At 38.2% G+C, this 18,863-nt stretch overlaps 1 protein-coding gene across 1 annotated transcript in view; it reads left to right on the top strand.

Moving 5' to 3' along the window:
* The window catches only part of ULK4 (unc-51 like kinase 4), a 669,562-nt gene that overhangs the window by 99,112 nt on the left and 551,587 nt on the right, over nt 1–18,863 (top strand). Inside the window, exon 18 of the mRNA XM_043966928.1 lies at nt 7,100–7,207. Within this exon, the coding sequence (XP_043822863.1) occupies nt 7,100–7,207 (108 nt within the window). The remainder of the gene's footprint in view (nt 1–7,099; nt 7,208–18,863) is intronic.

The raw sequence follows: 18,863 nt of genomic DNA, 5'->3' as shown, positions 1-18,863 counted from the left end.
AGACACTTAACACTTACTAGCTGTGTGACCCTGGGCAAGTCACTTAACCTCAATTGCCTCACTAAAAAAAAAAAAATCAAGTAGATTAAGCATCTTTTCTGGGGAACACCCTGCAGTTCCCGAAGGAGACAGCGACTCAAGGCCTCGTCCCTTCTGAGGCAGTAAGGCAGTAAGTGCAGGAAACCTGACCTCACCCCTCTTCAGCCCACCCTCCACAAAACCGCCAAACTGAGCATCTCAAAGCATTGGCTGACCGTGTTGCTCTGAAGTGCAGGAAGCTCAGTGATTGCATCCCTTACAGTCCAGCTCCAGCCCATCTTTCCATGCTTGTTGACACATTACTCTCCAACATTCCCTTGATGCTCTAACCCAGCTGGCCAACTTGCTCTTCCCTGGACGTGACGTTCCCTCTCTTTCCTCGGTCTCTTTGCCCTCATGCCTGGAATCCTCCCCTTCTCCATGTACACCTCTTGTGATTCTTACCTCCCCTTTGAGGGTCTGGCCAAGTGAGGCGTTTCCAGGTTCCTCCACTGTTCATATTCTCTCCCAGTTACTTTGCGTTGATTTTGTTTGCATCTCTATAACTATTAGCCAATAATGTGACAGTTATTTAAAAGCGATTTTATAAAAACAGCTGGCTGTCTTCAGGCTACCTGTTGGTTTTCTGATGGCTTTTCAATTCAGCTCTCGTTTATTAAGCTTCTCTCCTATCCCAGGCACCAAGCTTGGTCCTGGGGACACAGAGACAAAAAGGAAGTCATTGCTACAGACATTTCACCCATCCAGTTAAGTCAGTTGAGCAATGTACATAAATACACGCAATAAATCTTCTTCCTCCCTTCAAAGTTCAGTTCAAATGCTGCCTCTTCAATGCTTGTAGAATGCAAACTCCTTGAGAGCAGGAAATAACTACTTGATTCATCTTTGTGTCCACAGCACTGGGCACAATGACTGATTTATAACAGGTGCCTAATAAGGGCTTGCTGAGTGACTGATACATAAGTAGGCAATTGACTGCCTACATATGAGTGGGAGAACTTGGAAGGAAAGACAGGAGAATTCCTGACTTCAGTATTAGGATTGGAGCTATGTAAACAGGCAACTCTCCATCCTCATTTAGTGTTCTGCTAAGTTCTTTGTCCATTTCTGACACTTATTATTGTGGCCCTGGACAAATCAGTCCTTAGGTTCCTAATCTTTAAAATGAGTGGATATTCTTAAAAGTCTCTTTCAACTTTAAAATTCTCCATTTTAATGCATTTGTTATTTAATGCATCTCAAAGGACAGAAGACACTTTAGACTTTGCAAAGCAGGTATTTTATGGAGTGTATTTCTATAGAAGATCTCAAGGCCTTGATCTAATCGAAGTATAATGCTAATAGGATCTTGGTCTTGAAGTTCTTTTCTTTTCTTTCTTTTTTTTTGTTTTTTGTTTTGGTGGGGCAGCGAGGGTTGTGACTTGCCCAGGGTCACATAGCTAGTAAGTGTCAAGTGTCAGAGGCCAGATTTGAACTCAGGTCCTCCTGAATCTAGGGCCAGTGCTTTATCCACTGCGCTACCTAGCTGCTCCCTGAAATTGTTTTCTGAAACCAGAGAAAGGAGTCAAAACTCACAAGGACATAGACTGTCCTTCTGAACTATGGATTGGTGAACTGGATTTATTAAAAAACAAAGGAAATGGCACACTGGAACGTTGGAGCAAGAGTCAGGGCCAATTTTATGAAACTGTGAATATGTGACTTTAAGACCCATAAAACTTGTTATTTCAGGATCCTCTCTCTATTCACCCTAAGATATGTAGTGAAAGAAAAATCTCATGTACTTGCATATTAGCATATTTTATAGTAATTACATAATGTTATTAAATTTTTAGCATCTCATTTAATTTGTGTATCTATGACACTGTGTCAAAGTAAGCTCTAAGATATCATTTTTTTTCTACTGTCATCATTGAGGCATTTACTTATTTAATTCCTGTTGTTCTTGGTGTGCCCTTCAAGAAAATTCAGGAATATGTAAGTGGAGAAGTTATTATGAACATATTTCTCTGTCCCGTGAACTTCAGTACTACTTTTGTAAATAAAGGATCAGATACCCCTCTGTCCCCCAGATATCTGAAGTTCGAAAAACTGTAAGCAAAACTTTCTGGCTGATTTAATTATTATTATTATTTTTTTTTTGAGCACTAAGCTTCTTTTTTTAATTAATAAAGTATTTTATTTTTTTTCCCATTACATGTAAAAATAGTTCTCAACTGATTTAATTATTTTGGTTGAAGGGAGGGGGCAGCAAAGAGAAATTAGTGAAGGGAGGTAAACTGGCAAAAAGGCAAAAAGTTTTAAGTCTAGTCATCAAATGGAAAACTAACTTGTTACGTCAGTTAATTTTGTTCGTTCTTTTTTTTTCTTTTTCTTTTCTTTTTTTTGGTGAGGCAATTGGGGTTAAATGACTTGCCCAGGGTCACACAGCTAGTAAGTGTTAAGTGTTTGAGGTTAGATTTGAACTCAGGTTCTCCTGAATCCAGGGCCGGTGCTCTATCCACTGCACCATCTAGCTGCCCTCCGTTATTTGGTTTTGAAAATAATGATTATGATGTCATGGGGGGCTATAGTATATTATGCTGAGAAAATATAAGGATCTTCCAATATTAAGTTTCTGAATAGAAGTTTAGGACTGTGAATTTTAGGCCTTCAGGTGACTCAGGTTGTTAGAAATTCCTGGAGGCTCATTATTCTTTGTAATTGCTGCACATTCTCTTAGAAAATAGCAGGCCATTTCTTCTGTCTAATGGGATTTTGGCACTGGATGCCTTTGATAAAATGATATTGATAATTTTATCTTTGCAGTGCCCTTGGTTTATGTGAAAGGAAGACTTGAAATAAGTTTTCTGAAAAATATTTTATTACCTTCTATTTCAAAAAGTAAGAATTGAAGCACCTTAATTAAGAATGATATATTGTATACCTATACCAAAATCGGTCCATGATGGGGGGTTTTACATTGACTCTGTATTGAGTAATATCTGACATATGTCTCTGAACATGTGCTTCATCAATTTTTAAAAATCTTCAGGATAAAAAGCCAGACATTTTCACTGAAGTAGTTTTTAATAATGTTGCTGAAAATTATTATGTATTCATTACCTAATGTCTAATTTTTTTTTTTGCCAGCAGCTTCATTGGCCTTATGATATTTTACTGTGCTCCTGACTCCTTTAATGCCTCCCTTGACACTTTTTCTAAGACCTGGGGATTGGGGGCAGCTGGGTGGCGCAGTAGATAAAGCACTAGGCCTGGATTCAGGAGGACCTGAGTTCAAATCCAGCCTCAGATATTTGACACTTACTAGCTGTGTGACCCTAGGCAAGTCACTTAACCCTCATTTCTCCCCCCCCACACACACACAAAATAGTGATAGAATCTAAGACCTGGGGATTGTGAGTCTGGCGTTTAAGGTGGTTTTACCTGAGGAAAAATCTTACCTATTTTGGGGAGCAGTAACCTGCAGTGTTGGCCCTCAGATGTGTAACTTTCTCTTTAGAGACATCTTCCCTCCATTCGGCCAATTTTAAATGAGCTTGTTTGTAAATTCTGTTAATAAGATCCACTTCCATAATTAAATGTTGGTTAAGTTCTATATGCAACAGGTACTTTTAGAAGTAGCCATTTTCTATTTCTCTAATTTTATGAGGTGCAATTAGATACTAGTATTCTTCAGGTTTAATTAATAGTTCCCTTGAAGATTTATTAAAACTTTCAGCTCATTACAAAATTTCTACATTCCTATCTAATAGAAACCACAGGCCAGAGTTTATCTCCGTTGGTGATTCTTAAACCTTATTTTTTAATTAGGGGCCATCTACTATTTGAGCCAAGTTGGTGGGGTGGTTCACCATGAGGTGAACAAAAACTTTCCTCATTATAACTCTCTAACTTATCTTACGTTGTCAAAATGAAGAGAAAATAGAGTTCATGTGGCTCTACTTAGTCCCATGACTCTCTCTTCCTCTATCAAAAGAAATTGGTAATAAAGGATGAACATGGCTTCATTTCTTCTGTGGCTTATCTTTTTTTGTTGTTTTTTTGGTTTTTTGCAGGGCAATGAGGGTTAAGTGACTTGCCCAGGGTCACACAGCCAGTTAAGTGTCAAGTGTCTGAGGCTGGATTTGAACTCAGGTCTTCCTGAATCCAAGGCCAGTGTTTTATCCACTGCGCCACCTAGCTGCCCCTGTGGCTTATCTTTTAACATTCTATCTATCTTATTTGATTACTTCTCTTTCTGAGTTAGGCTGTTTAATCCAATCTAAAATATAATGAAACTACTTAATAATTCTTTTTTTTTTAGAAATCTTTTTACCAAAGTTTCTTTTAGCCTCATAAAATGGGGCATGCTAGGGGTTAATTTCACAGGCTGCTCCATCCACCAATATTTAACAGTACCCTCCAAATGGATAGGTATGTGGTAGTACCTCCTTTTTCTTCAATAAAAAGTAAAAGCAGAAGCCAGTGCTTATTTTAGTATCCAAGTACGTTTGTTGAAGGATATAATTGGCCAGGTCCCAGGATAATGGGTGAGAATGTTGAAGTAAGCTCTCATATATGTGGACAGCAGGCAATTGGCTAGTCTTCATCAGTTGTATGATAAGAAGCTGGATTATTCTTGCTTAAGTAGAGAGTAGTAATTTCTAACATTCTAACATTTGTCACTAAAATTTCGCTTTAGATGTGACCTTGAAAGTTGGGGTGTGGGGTAGGGGTGTTAGTTGACCAGGGTTAGGTGGCCAAGCTCTAGTAAAGTCTTTGAATTCATGATTAGTGTTTGAGCAGCTCAACCTTGGAACATATTCAATAAACTTGGGAAGGGAGATGACTTAGATTATAAATTCCTTGAGGGCAGGGACTGTTTTTAGCCTCTCTTTATATCCCTTAATCTTAAACTAGTGCCTGGCACATGTAAGACACTTAATAAATGTTTATTGATCCATCGATCAGAGGGCCTAGTGTAGGTTAATATAATTAGCTTGGGATTGACCTTGAAGAAGCTACCCTTATTTTAGAGTAAGGAGGCAAATCTTCAAAATAAACCCTTTCACAAAAGTTTCAAAAGGGAAATATATATATATATATATATATATATATATGTATATGTATATGTGTGTGTGTGTGTATATATATATATATATATATAAACAGATAACCAGAGAATTTACAAATGATTATTGTCTACTTTAAAGAAAATTTTAAAATTTACATGAAAGCAGAAAGGGTTTACAGTGTCCTACATTTAATGTTTTTCTTCCACTGAAGAAGGGAATGTCCCCAAATGTGTGTTTCACTGGATTTTTTTGGGGGGGTGGGGCAATGGTGGTTAAGGGTCATACAACTAGTAAGTATCAGGTGTCTAAGGCCAGATTTGAACTCAGGTCCTCCTGAATCCAGGGCCTGTGCTTTATCCACTATGCCACCTAGCTGCCCCCACTGGATTTTTTATATAAAATATTCAATAAATGGGTATAGTCCCAAACAGTGGCTTGGTTCATCATTCAGTCTTATTTGTACTTTCAGAAATTTGTACAATAGTGGCACCTGGAATTTGTGTAGTAGGCGGTAACAGCCACCTAAATAAGACATTGGCTTTAAGAAAAAAAAAAGCCTGCTCATAATAGACATGGGATCTTAGTGCGAGTCGTGTTCTCCAGCTCATTTGTTTTCAGATGAAGAGACAGAGACCTGAGATATTTATACAGATATTTCTATGTGTATAAGTAGAACGAGTGAATATGTAGCTAGAACTAGACTGAATGAAAAAGCACATGTTGACTCTCTGCTGAAAACTGTGCCAAGCGTTGGGCCTACAACAGAAGATAGCTCTGGCTTCCAAAGAGCTTAAGCTCTCTTTGGGGGAGACAGCGCACGTGGGATGGTTCAGCTACAGTGTGGATGGGAAGACCTGGTGGTCCTGAGGGTGTATCAGCAGGACAGACATCAGGGTTCAGGAGTCCTTTGGGTGCCTTGGGGTGTCTGTACCACACCACCGTTTGTAACTAGGCATTCTGGGCTCCCTGAGGTCTCTTGACTCTGGGTTCAAAGTTTTTTATCTTAGGGTCAAAGATTGAAACAAGGAAGGGACTCAGAGATCATTTAATCCAGGCCCCTGATTTTCCAGATGAAGGCCCTGGCAGGGCTCAGGGATGCAAAGGGCCTTGCCCAAGGTTCCACAGAGAGTATGGGGCAGAGGCAAGATTCACTCACATCTTCTGACTTCAAAGGAAGTGATCTTTCCTTGCAGCTATGCTGTATCTCTTGCTCTGTCCTGCTCCGGATTATATGGAGGTGAACTCTGTCATAACAAGTTATTTTGGTTTTGAGATGATAGGAATAATCAATCAACCAATAAACATTTATTAAGTGCCCACCACTATCCTTTTTTTTTTTTTTTGGCAGGGCAGTGAGGGTTAAGTGACTTGCCCAGGGTCACACAGCCTTTAAGTGTCAAGTGTCTGAGGCCACATTTGAACTCAGGTCCTCCTGAATCCATGCCCGGTGCTTTATCCACTGCACCACCTAGCTGCTCCCTCTATTATGCTTGATTTATATTTGATTTATGTTTACATTTGAGGAGTATATTAGCACAGGGGAGGCAGGGTACTAGTCGTGAGAACTTATACATGGAAGAACCTGTGGACTGAGCAAACCCCAAGTTCTGCTTGTCATGTTGATGTTGTAGGGCATGTTCCCACAGACCTCTGCTCCAAGTGATTTAGCACCCAGTGTGATGGTGGCTTCTGAATTTTGGGAAAAATGGATGGGCTTAGAGCATCATTGGTGATATGTAATTGCACCTACTATTGCTTAATGCTTTAGCTTTGTGATAAGAGAATACCATGTGAAAACAGTTTATTATTTCACCAGGTAATTTTTCCCACACAGATATATTTACATTTCATTCTAGAATATGGTGCCTGTCCTGGCTCTGTTTTTAAATTAGCTCAGAAAAGAGAAGGCAAATTTTATAGAGTGGATTATCCTTTATATATAGATTAAAGGCTGGGGAAAATGTGATAATATATTTTGTTTACTTTTTTTTTTCTCTCTTCAGGCAGTTACTCTCTTAACTGAACTAATTAGGGAAAACTTCAGGAACAGCAAATTAAAACAGTGCCTTTTACCGACCCTTGGGGAACTCATCTACCTTGTAGCTAGTCAGGTAAGAATGTCTGATTAACTTTATAACTCTGGGTAAAATGTCCTGAATTTTTTTTTCAGCAGAGAAATAATTACTCTATAAAAATGTTTTGGCATTGTGCCCTTACAGCATGCCTAGGGAGCCTCGCCGGGAAGGTTACCCTTCAAGACACATGCCGATTGAGAGACTCCCTAGTGCTGTTACTTTAATGTGTGGGATATTCTCAGGTCAAATATTTGAACTTATGGACTGAAAGTCCCCCACGTGCTCTCTAGATGCTACCATCTTTGATTCCCTCATGTGAGAGAAGACATTCCCAATGCCAGTATGAAAGCCTCATTTCTTTTTGAAGCGCCTTCTTTGTGCAGGTCTAGCTTTTAAAGTGGCCATGGGAATTTGTGGCTGCCATAATAGATTGCACTTCAAAAGATGCCACATGGAAGAAGCCATTGAATTCAACAAGGGAACCGTTATCATTTCATTATTGTTATATTTTAGAATATAATTGGAAAGATGCTGTAAATTGAGTCATTAGTCTGGAATAACACATTCAGCAATTATTGACAATTAAGAAATGAATTGCTCATCTCTGCTTTGTATTTTTTAGGCAGTAGATTTTTGGTTTTAATGATTGTTGAAGTATCATACAAATCAGGTACCTAAAGCATCTGGGGCATCTGGATGATCACTGCTTGAAGAGAGCTTTTATATTTTGTTATTTGCTTCTTCATCACCTTGGCCCCTCTCTCAGATTTAAGTTCCCTAAAAGTCTAATCTCACTCCATGATAAAAATAGTATTATATATAGATGTATTGTAGTGCTTCATTATAGAAATATCAACTGTTTGATCCATACTTGTTATTTTTTAACAATAATAAACATTTTTTATTTAAAGTTTTGAGTTCCAAATTTCATCCCTCCTTCTCTCCGTCCCTTCATCTCTCCCCGAGGTGGTAAGCAATCAGGTATAGGTTATACATGAGCAATTGTGTGAAACATGACCATATTAGTAATTTTGTATAAGAAAACTTGAATAACAGAAAAAATGAAAGAAAGTGAAAAATAGCATGCTTCAGTCTGTGTTCAATCAATTGATATCTTTCTTTGGAGGTGGATAGTATGCTTCATCATTAGTCCTTTGGAATCATCTTGGATCATTGTATTGCTGAGAATAGTTAAATCATTCACAGTTCTTTACATACTTGATAATTTTTTTTCTTCAGAATGTAGAATTTTATTTTTTCCCTCAAATTATATGTAAAAATAATTTTTAACATTGATTTGTTTTTGTTTTTGGTGAGGCAGTTGGGGTTAAAGGACTTGCCCAGGGTCACATAGCTAGTGTCAAGTGTCTGAGGCTGGATTTGAACTCAGGTCCTCCTGACTCCAGGGCCAGTGCTCTATCCACTGTGCCATCTATGTGCCCCATATGTTGATTTTTAAAACTTTGTGTTCCAAATTCTCTTCCTCCCTCCTTCTCTTCTCCCTTAAGAATGCAAGCAATTCAATATAACTTATACATATGTAGTCATGCAAAACATTTCCACATTAGGTTGTGAAAGAAAACAGACAAAAAAAACCTTAAGAAAAAGGAACTAAAAAAAATTATGCTTCAATCTGTATTCAGACACCATCAGTTCTTTCTCTGGAGATGGATTGCATTTTTCCTAAGTCCTTCAGAGTTGTCTTGGATCATTGCATTGCTGAAAATAACTAAGTCATTTACAGCCCATCATCTTACAGTATCGCCGTAACTTTGTGTACAGTATGTTTCACTTTTCATCAGCTCATGCAAGTCTTTCTAGGTTTTTCAGAGAACCTCCTGCTCATCATTTCTTACAGCCCAATAGTGTTCCATCATCATCTCATCCCACAGTTTGTTGTTCAGCCATTCCCCAATTGATGGGCATCTCCTCAAGTTCAAATTCAGCATTTTGTTTCTCTCTCTTTGGATACCGACCTAGTAGTGGTATTGCTAGGTCAAAGAGTATACATGGTTTTGGTAGCCCTTTGGCCATAGTTCCAAATTGCTCTACAGAATGTTTTAATCCATTTGCGACTTCACTAAGAGTGCTTTAATGTCTCGTTTTTCCCATATTCCCTACAGCATTTGCCACTTTACTCTGCTGTCCTATTATCCAATCCAATAGGTATGAAGTCTCCTTGATAATTTTTAAAGGTAAAATTAAAATGCCTCATACGAACATATTATCTCCTTAATTGTCCCGAGTAAAACAGTTGTCTAAAACTCAAAAGAGAAGCACATTCAACTCTTACTTGTGTAGACAGATGGGAACCTTATGACAAATAGTTAAAAACCAAGAATAATGTGTTCATGGAGCTTAGGATTTGTTCCCTTTGGCAAATCAATCTGTCCTAATGAAATAAGTCCACAAATTGAATGGTTGTGGGTGGGGAGGTCATAACAGCCAGATAAGGAATAAGTCCACCATGAGAACTGTCTTGTTCCCTTGCAGACATCCTTGTCTCCAGTGCAAACAGAAAGTAGGGAACTTACATACTTTCTATCTAGGTTGGGGTCCAGGCCTTGTTATCTGGTAGGGGGCATGGCAAGTGAGCGCTAGAGAATCTGATGGGGATATAAGACCAGGGTTCTCATCCACTTACTAGGCAAGAGACCTTCTACCTTCCAGATGGATGCAAGTAATAAGTGACATTTATATGGTTGTTTATCTACATTTTCTCAGTTGGTCCTTACACCAATCCTTCGAGGTTGGTTCTATAGGCGCTACTAGCTCCATCATATAATTGAGGAATCTGAATATTGGAGAAATTAAATGACTTGTGCCCCTAAGTGTCATCAGAGGGATTTGAATCCAGGGCTTCCCTACATAATGGGCAGCAAGGTTGATAATCCACTCATGGATAATTAAGGATTGACTGTTCCTATGATGTTTTATTTGTTTGTAAAATCAGGGCCATTTATCCATGCAAAAATGGAAGATATCTCTTAGCGTTTGGACTACTTGCTAGCTCTTATTGATATGTACATACAGAAACCCAAGTAAGGACAAATTACCCTCGAAAGCCCATGTTTTTGCTGTCTACCTCTGGGAACTGGCACCTATTTAACCTGAATCCTGTTCTTGATGTTGTTTTCATTTACATGATTGTAGTTGTGTGATTTTTGGTTCTGCCAGAACATTCATTGCTCTGCATCAAATTAATGTAAACCTCTCAGTGGTACTCTGGAGTTTCTGCATTTATAATTTCTTGATATCTATCATTTCTTAATAACATTTCATTGTATTCACAGATTATTTCATCCTTTCTCTAGTCACTGGGTACCCACTTTGTTTTCACATTTCTGCTGCCACAGAGAGCACTGCTGTGAATAGTTTTGTAGTCATAGGGCTGGTCTCTAAGCATTATGCCCAGAGGAGAGATCAGGAAGACAGAGGGCACAAGTGGTTTTGTAACTTTTCTCACCTACACTTTGGCCAATTGACTCTACCAACTGTGTGCTAAGCTGCCTGTCTTTTCACAGCCCCTTCAACACTCTTTTCTTATTTTATTATTGCAATGTGAAACATCAAAATTGGTTTAATTTGCATTTCCAGACTTGGAACACTTTTTTTACACTGTTGTTTATTGTATTTCTTCCTTGGAAAACTATTTGTTCATATCCTTTGACCAATTTTCTATTAGGAAATGCCTCTTAATTATAGATTTGTGTCAATTACCTTTATAGCTCAGCTATCAGATTTTTTATCTGAGATATTTTCAGTAAGGATTGTACACAGTTGGGAGTTTTATCTTATTGTTCAAATTATATTGATTTTGTAAAAAACAGTCATTCATTTTTATGTAATCAAAGTTTCTGTTTTATGTATTGTATACTCTTCAATTCATTGTTTGGTTATGAATTATTCTCCTGACCCAAGTTGTCTCTAGTTGTGAAAGGGAATCCTTTCCATTTTATGTTAATTTGTTTATTATTGACCTTTTACATTTAGATAATTTATCCATTTGTCACTTAATATATTATATGGTGAAAGGAGTCTGATCTAAATACAGGGTGTTCCATTAAGGACAAAAGAAAATTTTGATTATATAAAATTGAATTAATTTTTTTTACAAAATCAATATACATTTAAACAATAAGAAAAACTGTCATCTGTGAATAATCCTGCTATGAACATCTCAGATAAAAATCTGATAATAGAGCTATAAAGGAAATTAACAAAAATATATAATTAAGGGCCATTTCCTCATAGATAATTGGTTAATGGATATGAACAAATGGTTTTTCAAGGAAAAATATAATAAACGAAAGTCTCAGTGCAATTTTAGCTTGAAGAACTTAAAACTGGATTGAGACTTTTGGGACACCTTGTATATTTTGTGATACACTGTTCTGTCAGTGTGTTTCTGAGCATTTCTTATCAAAGGTAGGGAGTCCTTTTCCCACTACTTTCTGTACTTGCATTTATTAAATACTCTGCTACTCTGGTTGTTTCCTTCTAGGCCTGGCTTTTCTAGTCTGCTCTGCTTATTTACTTTCTTTTGTTCTAACCAGTACCAGACAGTTTTGGATGATTACCACTTCATGGTTTATTTTAGACTAAGCAATGCTAAGTCCCATTCATTCCCACTCTTTCCCCCAGTTATCCCTTAACAATATAAAACTTTTGTTCTTTTAAATGAATCTCATTTTTTTAATCATAAAAGTATTTTATTATTTTCCAGGTACATGTAAAGATAGTTTTCAACATTTGTTTTCATAAGATTTTTAGTTCCAAATTTTTCTCCCTCCTTCTCTTCCCCTCCCCTCTCCCCAAGACAGAAAGCAATCTGATATAGTTTGTATACACAATCACATTAAACATAGTTCTTCATTATTCATGTTGTGAAAGAAGAACCAGAACACAAGGGAAAAACCTCAAAAAAGAAAAAAAAACAATGAAAAAGTAGAAACAGCATAGTTCAATCTGCATTCAGAATCCACAGTTCTTTTTTCTGGATGTGGAGAACATTTTCCATCATGAATCCTTTGGAGTTGTCTTGGATTGTTGTATTGCTGAGAAGATCCAAGTCTGTCACAGTTAATCATCACACAATGTTGCTGTTAGTATATACAATGTTCTCTTGGTTCTGCTCACTTCACTCAACATCAGTCCACTTAAGTCTTTCCAGGTTTTTGTGAAATCTGCCTGCTCATTATTTCTTACAGTATAATAGTGTTCCATTACATTGATATACCACAACTTGTTCAGCCATTCCCCAATTGATGGGAATTCCCTCGATTTCCAATTCTTTGCCACCACAAAGAGAGCTGCTATAAATATTTTTATACATGTGGGTCCTTTCCCCTTTCTATTATGATCTCTTTGGGATACAGACCTAGTAATGGTATTACTGGGTCAAAGGGTATGAACAGTCCCATAGTCCTTTGGGTATCATTCCAAATTGCTCTCCAGAATGATTGGATCAGTTCACAACTTCACCAACAATACATTAGAGTTCCAATTTTTCCACAGCTTCTCCAACATTTATTATTTTCCTTTTTTGTCATATTAGACAATCTGCTAAGTATAAGGTGGTACCTCAGAGTTGCTTTAATTTGTGTTTCTCTAATCAATGGTGATTTGGAGCATTTTTTTGATATGGCAATAGATAGCTTTCATATGAATTTCATTTTTTCTACTTCTATAAAATTTAGTTGTTTTGATGTTTAATCTCTAAGTTAGTTTACACAGCATCATTTTATTATGTTAGTATGGTCCAGTCATGTACCATGAATAGAATATAAAGATATTTGAATATAAAGATATTTCATCTGTGCAGGGAACTTCTGGTAGTGAGGCAGCATGGTACAATAGAAAGGACACTAGAATTGGAGTTGGAATTCTCTCTGTTCTGCTTAGTATCTCTATTACCATGGGCACATTTGTCCATTGGGTGGAGTGCCAGCTCTGGAGTCGGGAAGATCTCCGTTCAAATCTGCCCTCAGAAATTTACTGGCTGTGTGACCCTGCACAAGTCACTTAGTCCCTGTCTGCCTCAGTTTCCTCATCTGTAAAATGGAGAAATTATATGGAAAGTACTTAGCACAGTGCCTGGCACATAATAGGCACTAACTCAGTCCTCCTTCTTTTCCTCTTCTTCCTCCTTCTCCATATCCGTAAAATGAAAGGTTAGACTCGATGAATTCTAATGTATTTGCTGACTCTGAATCTATGAAGTTTTGAACTCCCCCCAGGCAATTCAACAACTGTCTATTAAACGCTTAATTATTCTGCATACCGGGCATTGTGCAAGGTGTTAGAAATACGAAGACAAAAGTGAAATAGTCTTTGGAGGAAATAAACTATATACAGACGATAAACAGAAAACATATGCAAAGTCACTGAAGTTTGATACCAAGGGATCCGTAGGAGACCTTGTGTTTGTGGTGGCACCTGAGCTGAGCCTTGAAGCCAACTAGAGATTCCAGGGGTCAGGGGAGCTAATAGCACATTTCAGGCTGGAGGCACAGCCTGTGCAAAGGTGTGGAGGCATGAGACAGCACATTGGGTATGGGGAACAAGAAGCAGGACAGTTTCTATGAAACATAGAATGAATAAGAGGGAATAATGTGATCATTCTGGAAGGATCAGTGGGGGTCAGATTGTCAAGGATTTTAAATAGCAAGCAGAGATATTTTCTATTACATCTTCATGACAATAGAGAGCCAATGAAGCTTCTTGTAGAAGGGAATGACATAGTCAGACCCATGGTTGAGAAGAATGGGTGGGAGAGGGGGAAAAGTATGGGGGCAAGGAGACCAAAGCAGGAACTTGAGTATCACTGTTGTACTTGGAACTTCAGGTCTATGTGGCTCCTGAGCCATATGGGAGCTAAGTCCCTTTTCCAGGGTCTCAGAGCCAGGAAATGTTAGACTGGTTTTGACAGGTTTGTCTGATTCCAAGCCCAGCAACTTCTCAACTCTAGCATGGCTGCCTCTGAATAATAGATTCTTTCTCGTCACTGACATCATCCTTTATTCCTATGAAGGATATTTTGTACTTCTATTTCTATTATCCTTGAGTGTATCTTGTAGGTTAACTCCCAGGGATTTTGCAGTTCTTGCATTAGAATTTTGGCTGCTACATCATTCTGTTTAGCTTGTGGGCAACTCCTCCAAGTTGTTTTTTTTAACTGCTGTTAAATCACAACTCTGACAGATAGTACATATGCTCTCATTTGCTCCTTCCTATTCCTGGGCTATTAAATGGAAACTGCAGGAAGTAAAACAATCATGATGACTAGGTTTGTTATAAATTTATGCTGGGGTCTCACTGCAGCAAGGCAATCTTTTTATTTCTCACATTTGATTCCCTATCTCACCCTCTCCTGACATTATTCCAAACCTCCTCAGAGGTATCTCAAACACAGTATGTACAAAAACAGACTCTTTACCTTTTCTCCCCAGTCCTGCTGTCTTTCATACTTCCCTATTTTATTGAAGACATCACCATACTTTCTGTCTCCTAGGGTTGTCACTTTGGCATTCCCCTTGACTCCTTAACACCAAATAGCCTGAAATGCACTCCCTTCTCATCTCTACCTAATGGAATCCTGATCTTCCTTAATGACAATTCAGGCACCATTGTCTGCAGGAAGCCCTTCCTGATCCCTTCAGTTGCTCGTGCCCTTCTTCCCAAACCACTTTATATTTCACTGCTTTGCATATATTTGTATTTATCCACTTTATATTTATGCTGCATATACTTCTGTATAAACTTGTTGACTTTTGCATTAAAATGCAAGCTTCTTGTGGGTAGAGATGGTTTCATTTTTTTGTACTTATTATCTCTGGTGTCTTCCCCAGTACTTGGAATGTTGCAAATGCCTAATAAATGCTTGTTGAGAGATGGGTTGATTTTTGCAAGTGATTTATTAAACCTAAGTGCATGGCTTCCCATTTACTCCTGTTCAGTCTGATGTTGTTATAGTTGGATCATTGTTCCAGCTCTGTTGAGATTTTTAGGGATCCTGATTCTGTTGTTTGCAAGTAGGGAAAGCCCACTTACGTATGTGTGATTTTGCCTCATTTAAAGAATTGTGTGCTTGCTCTTTCAGTCTCCTGCTTGTCTAATGCTGTCTTAACTACATTGTTCTACCCTTCGCAGTTGGAAAATCTTCCACTTTTGTAGAGGAAATGGAGGCGATATCATAATTTCTGCCTCCCATTTGGTTTTGTTTTTCTCTGTTGGCACAGTCTTTCTTCAAGCAGTGTCTTCAAGCAGTAAGCTATGGGTTTGTTCTGTCTTTATTGTCTTTTTCATCATGTATACATCTTTTTTTTTTCATAAGCCTCTGCTCATTCTGGGTTTTAGATCTTGTGATACTAAAGATCTATGTTGTTGTTGTTGTTATTTCATATTGGCCATGGGTTCCTATTTCTGTCTTTTGTACCTATCCTTTATAAACTCATCAGAGGGGCAGCTAGATGGCGCAGTGGATAGAGCACCGGCCCTGGAGTCAGGAGTACCTGAGTTCAAATCCGGCCTCAGACACTTAACACTTACTAGCTGTGTGACACTGGGCAAGTCACTTAACCCCCATTGCTTCACTAAAAAAAAAAAAAAAGAAAAAAGAGAAAAAAACTCATCAGAAAGCTTTCTATATATCCCTATTGGTCTCCATAGATTCCTCCATTTTCTCAGAATATCTTCTTTGGTGTTTGTTTAAATGGCAGTTAAGTGAAATTAAATGAAGAGATGTCTCTTCCTATAAAAGACATGGACGTTTTGGTACCTAAGCATGACTGGGCTTGAGCAGACAGCTACCATCTTGTATTTTCTAGAAAATGTCCACAGACCTTGCAGTATGAACAGTGTTGCTATATTACCTAGTGGGCACATGGTGGCGCTGCACTAAAGGTACCGAAAAGAAAATTAAAGGGCTCTAGTACAGCAAGTGCAACAGCCGACCTCAAGCAGGGGCTGCCTGATTTGCTTTGAGAACTGATGTTTACAGTTATCTGGCAATTTGGGCTAATTCTGACCGGGAGGCCACGGCCATACATGGGGTGTAGCCTGCACAGGCGGTCTTTGCCCTGGGGCCTTCCCTGACCAGTCCAGGACAGACCTGAGTATGGTTTAGACGCAGCCACGTAGTTGTCACCTTTGTTCTCCGGGGATGCTCAGTAATTCCAGGGTGGACACCCATGGTGCTGCCTGGTCCTGGCCTTGGACTGCGCTGGTGATCACCACATGCTCCTGAGAGGGCCTCCAGGCCTGCTTTTAATTTAGCCACAGTCATTGTCTTCCCCATCTGGGGAGTTGTAGCTGGAAATGAAGAGCGTTTCCCTTCAGAGAGGGAAAAAAGGAACCCATCAGAGGAGATTTTAAACCTACATTTATGAAATTTCACATGAAAATTATTGCTTAGGAAAGATGTCAATGCTATGGTTATATTTGTCTCGTGACTTTCCGTTTGCTCCTTGAAGGCAGGGACTGGCTTACCTATTTGTTTTTATGTCCCTATTGAGTGCTTAGTAAATGTCTATTCATTTATCCATTCTTGCCCCTTTGATTTTGAATCTTTGGTCTTTTCTTCCTCAGTAGTGCCATTCACTTTTAAATTCTCAGGTAATATTGAGTAGTAAGTCATTCAAACATAAAAATGACACTGGGTAGAATTTTATGGGCTTGGATGCTTGGTGAATCTATTTTAATAAATGCCTTTGTAGAGTAAATATTCATCATGATAAAACAATTACCAGCATATATCTGCCTCTTCTATTGGAGGTTTACTTATTTTATACTTGGGATCTTAAACTCTGGGGGGGTGGGGGTGGGGGTGGGGGGAGATGAGCATTTCAGAGCAGCAGAAAAAAGAGGATTGAATCTGGAACCTCAAATCTTCATATCATAGTGCCTGCTTTTTTTTTTTTTCATAGTGCTTGCTTTTGAAAAAAGTATATAAATTTAACATATTAACTTTCAAACCTTCCCTTGATTACTTCCTTCTAAATGTTCCTTTGTTTTCTTCTGCACACGACAATTTCTCTTTCTCCATATATATGTGTATGTATATGTATATATATACATGTGTGTGTATATATGTATATACATGTGTGTGTCTATGTGTATATATACATATACATAAATACATTACCATGGCAAACTCTCTGTCTCTCCCTACCCTTTAAAATCAGAGAGCAAACCACCCCTTTGTGACAAGCACAGCAATGAAAATAAAATCACAATGGTGCTGTCCAAAAATCTAAGCCCCTTCCTTCACCTTGGGGGTCTATCACCCCTGTCAGGAGATGGGTAGCATATTTCATCACAGGCCCTCTGGAGGTGTGGCTGGTTATTGCATTCATTGATCAGAGGTCTTAAGCTTTCCAAAGTTACTTGTCTTCAGTGTGTTGTTGTCTTCATATATATTGTCTTCCTGATTTTCCTTACCTCAATCAGCATGATTTTATATTTAACAGGATTCTCTGAAATAATTTTCATCATTTCTTGTGGTATAATAATATTCTATTATATTCATGTACCATCATTTGCTCAAACATTTCCCAAGTAATGGCCACCCCTTTGGTTCCCAGATCTTTTTTTTTGTTTTTGCATTCTCCCTTTAGGGTCAGAAAGTTTATTTTGATTGCAGCTATTCCTTCTATTAACCATTCCTCCCTAGCCCCACTTTTAACTATGTTGAGTTTTATGTATTTTATTTTATTTTTGTGGGGCAATGAAGGTTAGGTGACTTTCCCAGGGTCACACACCTAGTAAGTGTCAAGTGTCTGAGGCTGGATTTGAACTCAGGTCTTCCTGAATCCAGGGCCTTCCCCTATGTATTTTATTTTTTATCTATTTATTTTTTTAGATAGGCAATTGGGGTTAAGTGACTTGCCCAGGGTCACACAGCTAGTAAGTGTTAAGTGTCTGAGGCCGGATTTTAACTCAGGTACTCCTGACTCCAGGGCCGGTGCTCTATCCACTATGCCATCTAGCTGCCCCCCCCCCCCCATGTATTTTAAATTATGTGACCTGTATATGTTTATGTCTGTGAACGTGAGAGCATAGGGTATGTTGAACCCTGATTTGTCCAGTTCCGATAAGAGTGAGGTTCATGTGAAGCCCACTTTCCCTGTTCAGATCTTATCATATACCTCAGTTATAAGATATACACTTCTTCCTTTTATCCTCTCTTCTCCTTCCCCTCTTAAAACCCTCAGAACAGAACCAAACCACCTCTAAGATTTTTTTTTAAACTCCTTCAATACCATTTGAAGACATGAAGGGACTTGTTTCTTTTCCCTGTATTGGAATGTTAGGGATATATCATCACTGACCCCCTTCTAGCTGCTCAAATAAATGCACCTTTCTAGGTTTCTCTTGAGTTGTTTGTATTTTAAAGTTCCTACCAAGTTTTCTCATTTGGTTTTTTTTTTTTTTCCCATCAGAAATGCTTGAAAGTCCCCTATTCTTTAAATATATATTTCCCCCTTTTAGGATTATACATAACATTTTAGGGTAAATTGTTCCTGGTTATACCTCCTGTCTTTTGCTTCTTGGAATATCATATTCCAAGATAAACTTTAATTTTATAGTAGAAACTCCTAGGTCTTATGTGATCCTGACTGTGATTCCCTGGTATTTGAGCTTGTTCTTATACTATTAGTAGTATTTTTAATTTGATGTGGAAGCTTTGGAT

Source organism: Dromiciops gliroides, chromosome 5 (assembly GCF_019393635.1).
Source record: "Dromiciops gliroides isolate mDroGli1 chromosome 5, mDroGli1.pri, whole genome shotgun sequence".
In the NCBI taxonomy this organism is placed as follows: Eukaryota; Metazoa; Chordata; class Mammalia; order Microbiotheria; family Microbiotheriidae; genus Dromiciops; species Dromiciops gliroides.
This window is presented reverse-complemented; position numbering and strand designations above follow the sequence as displayed.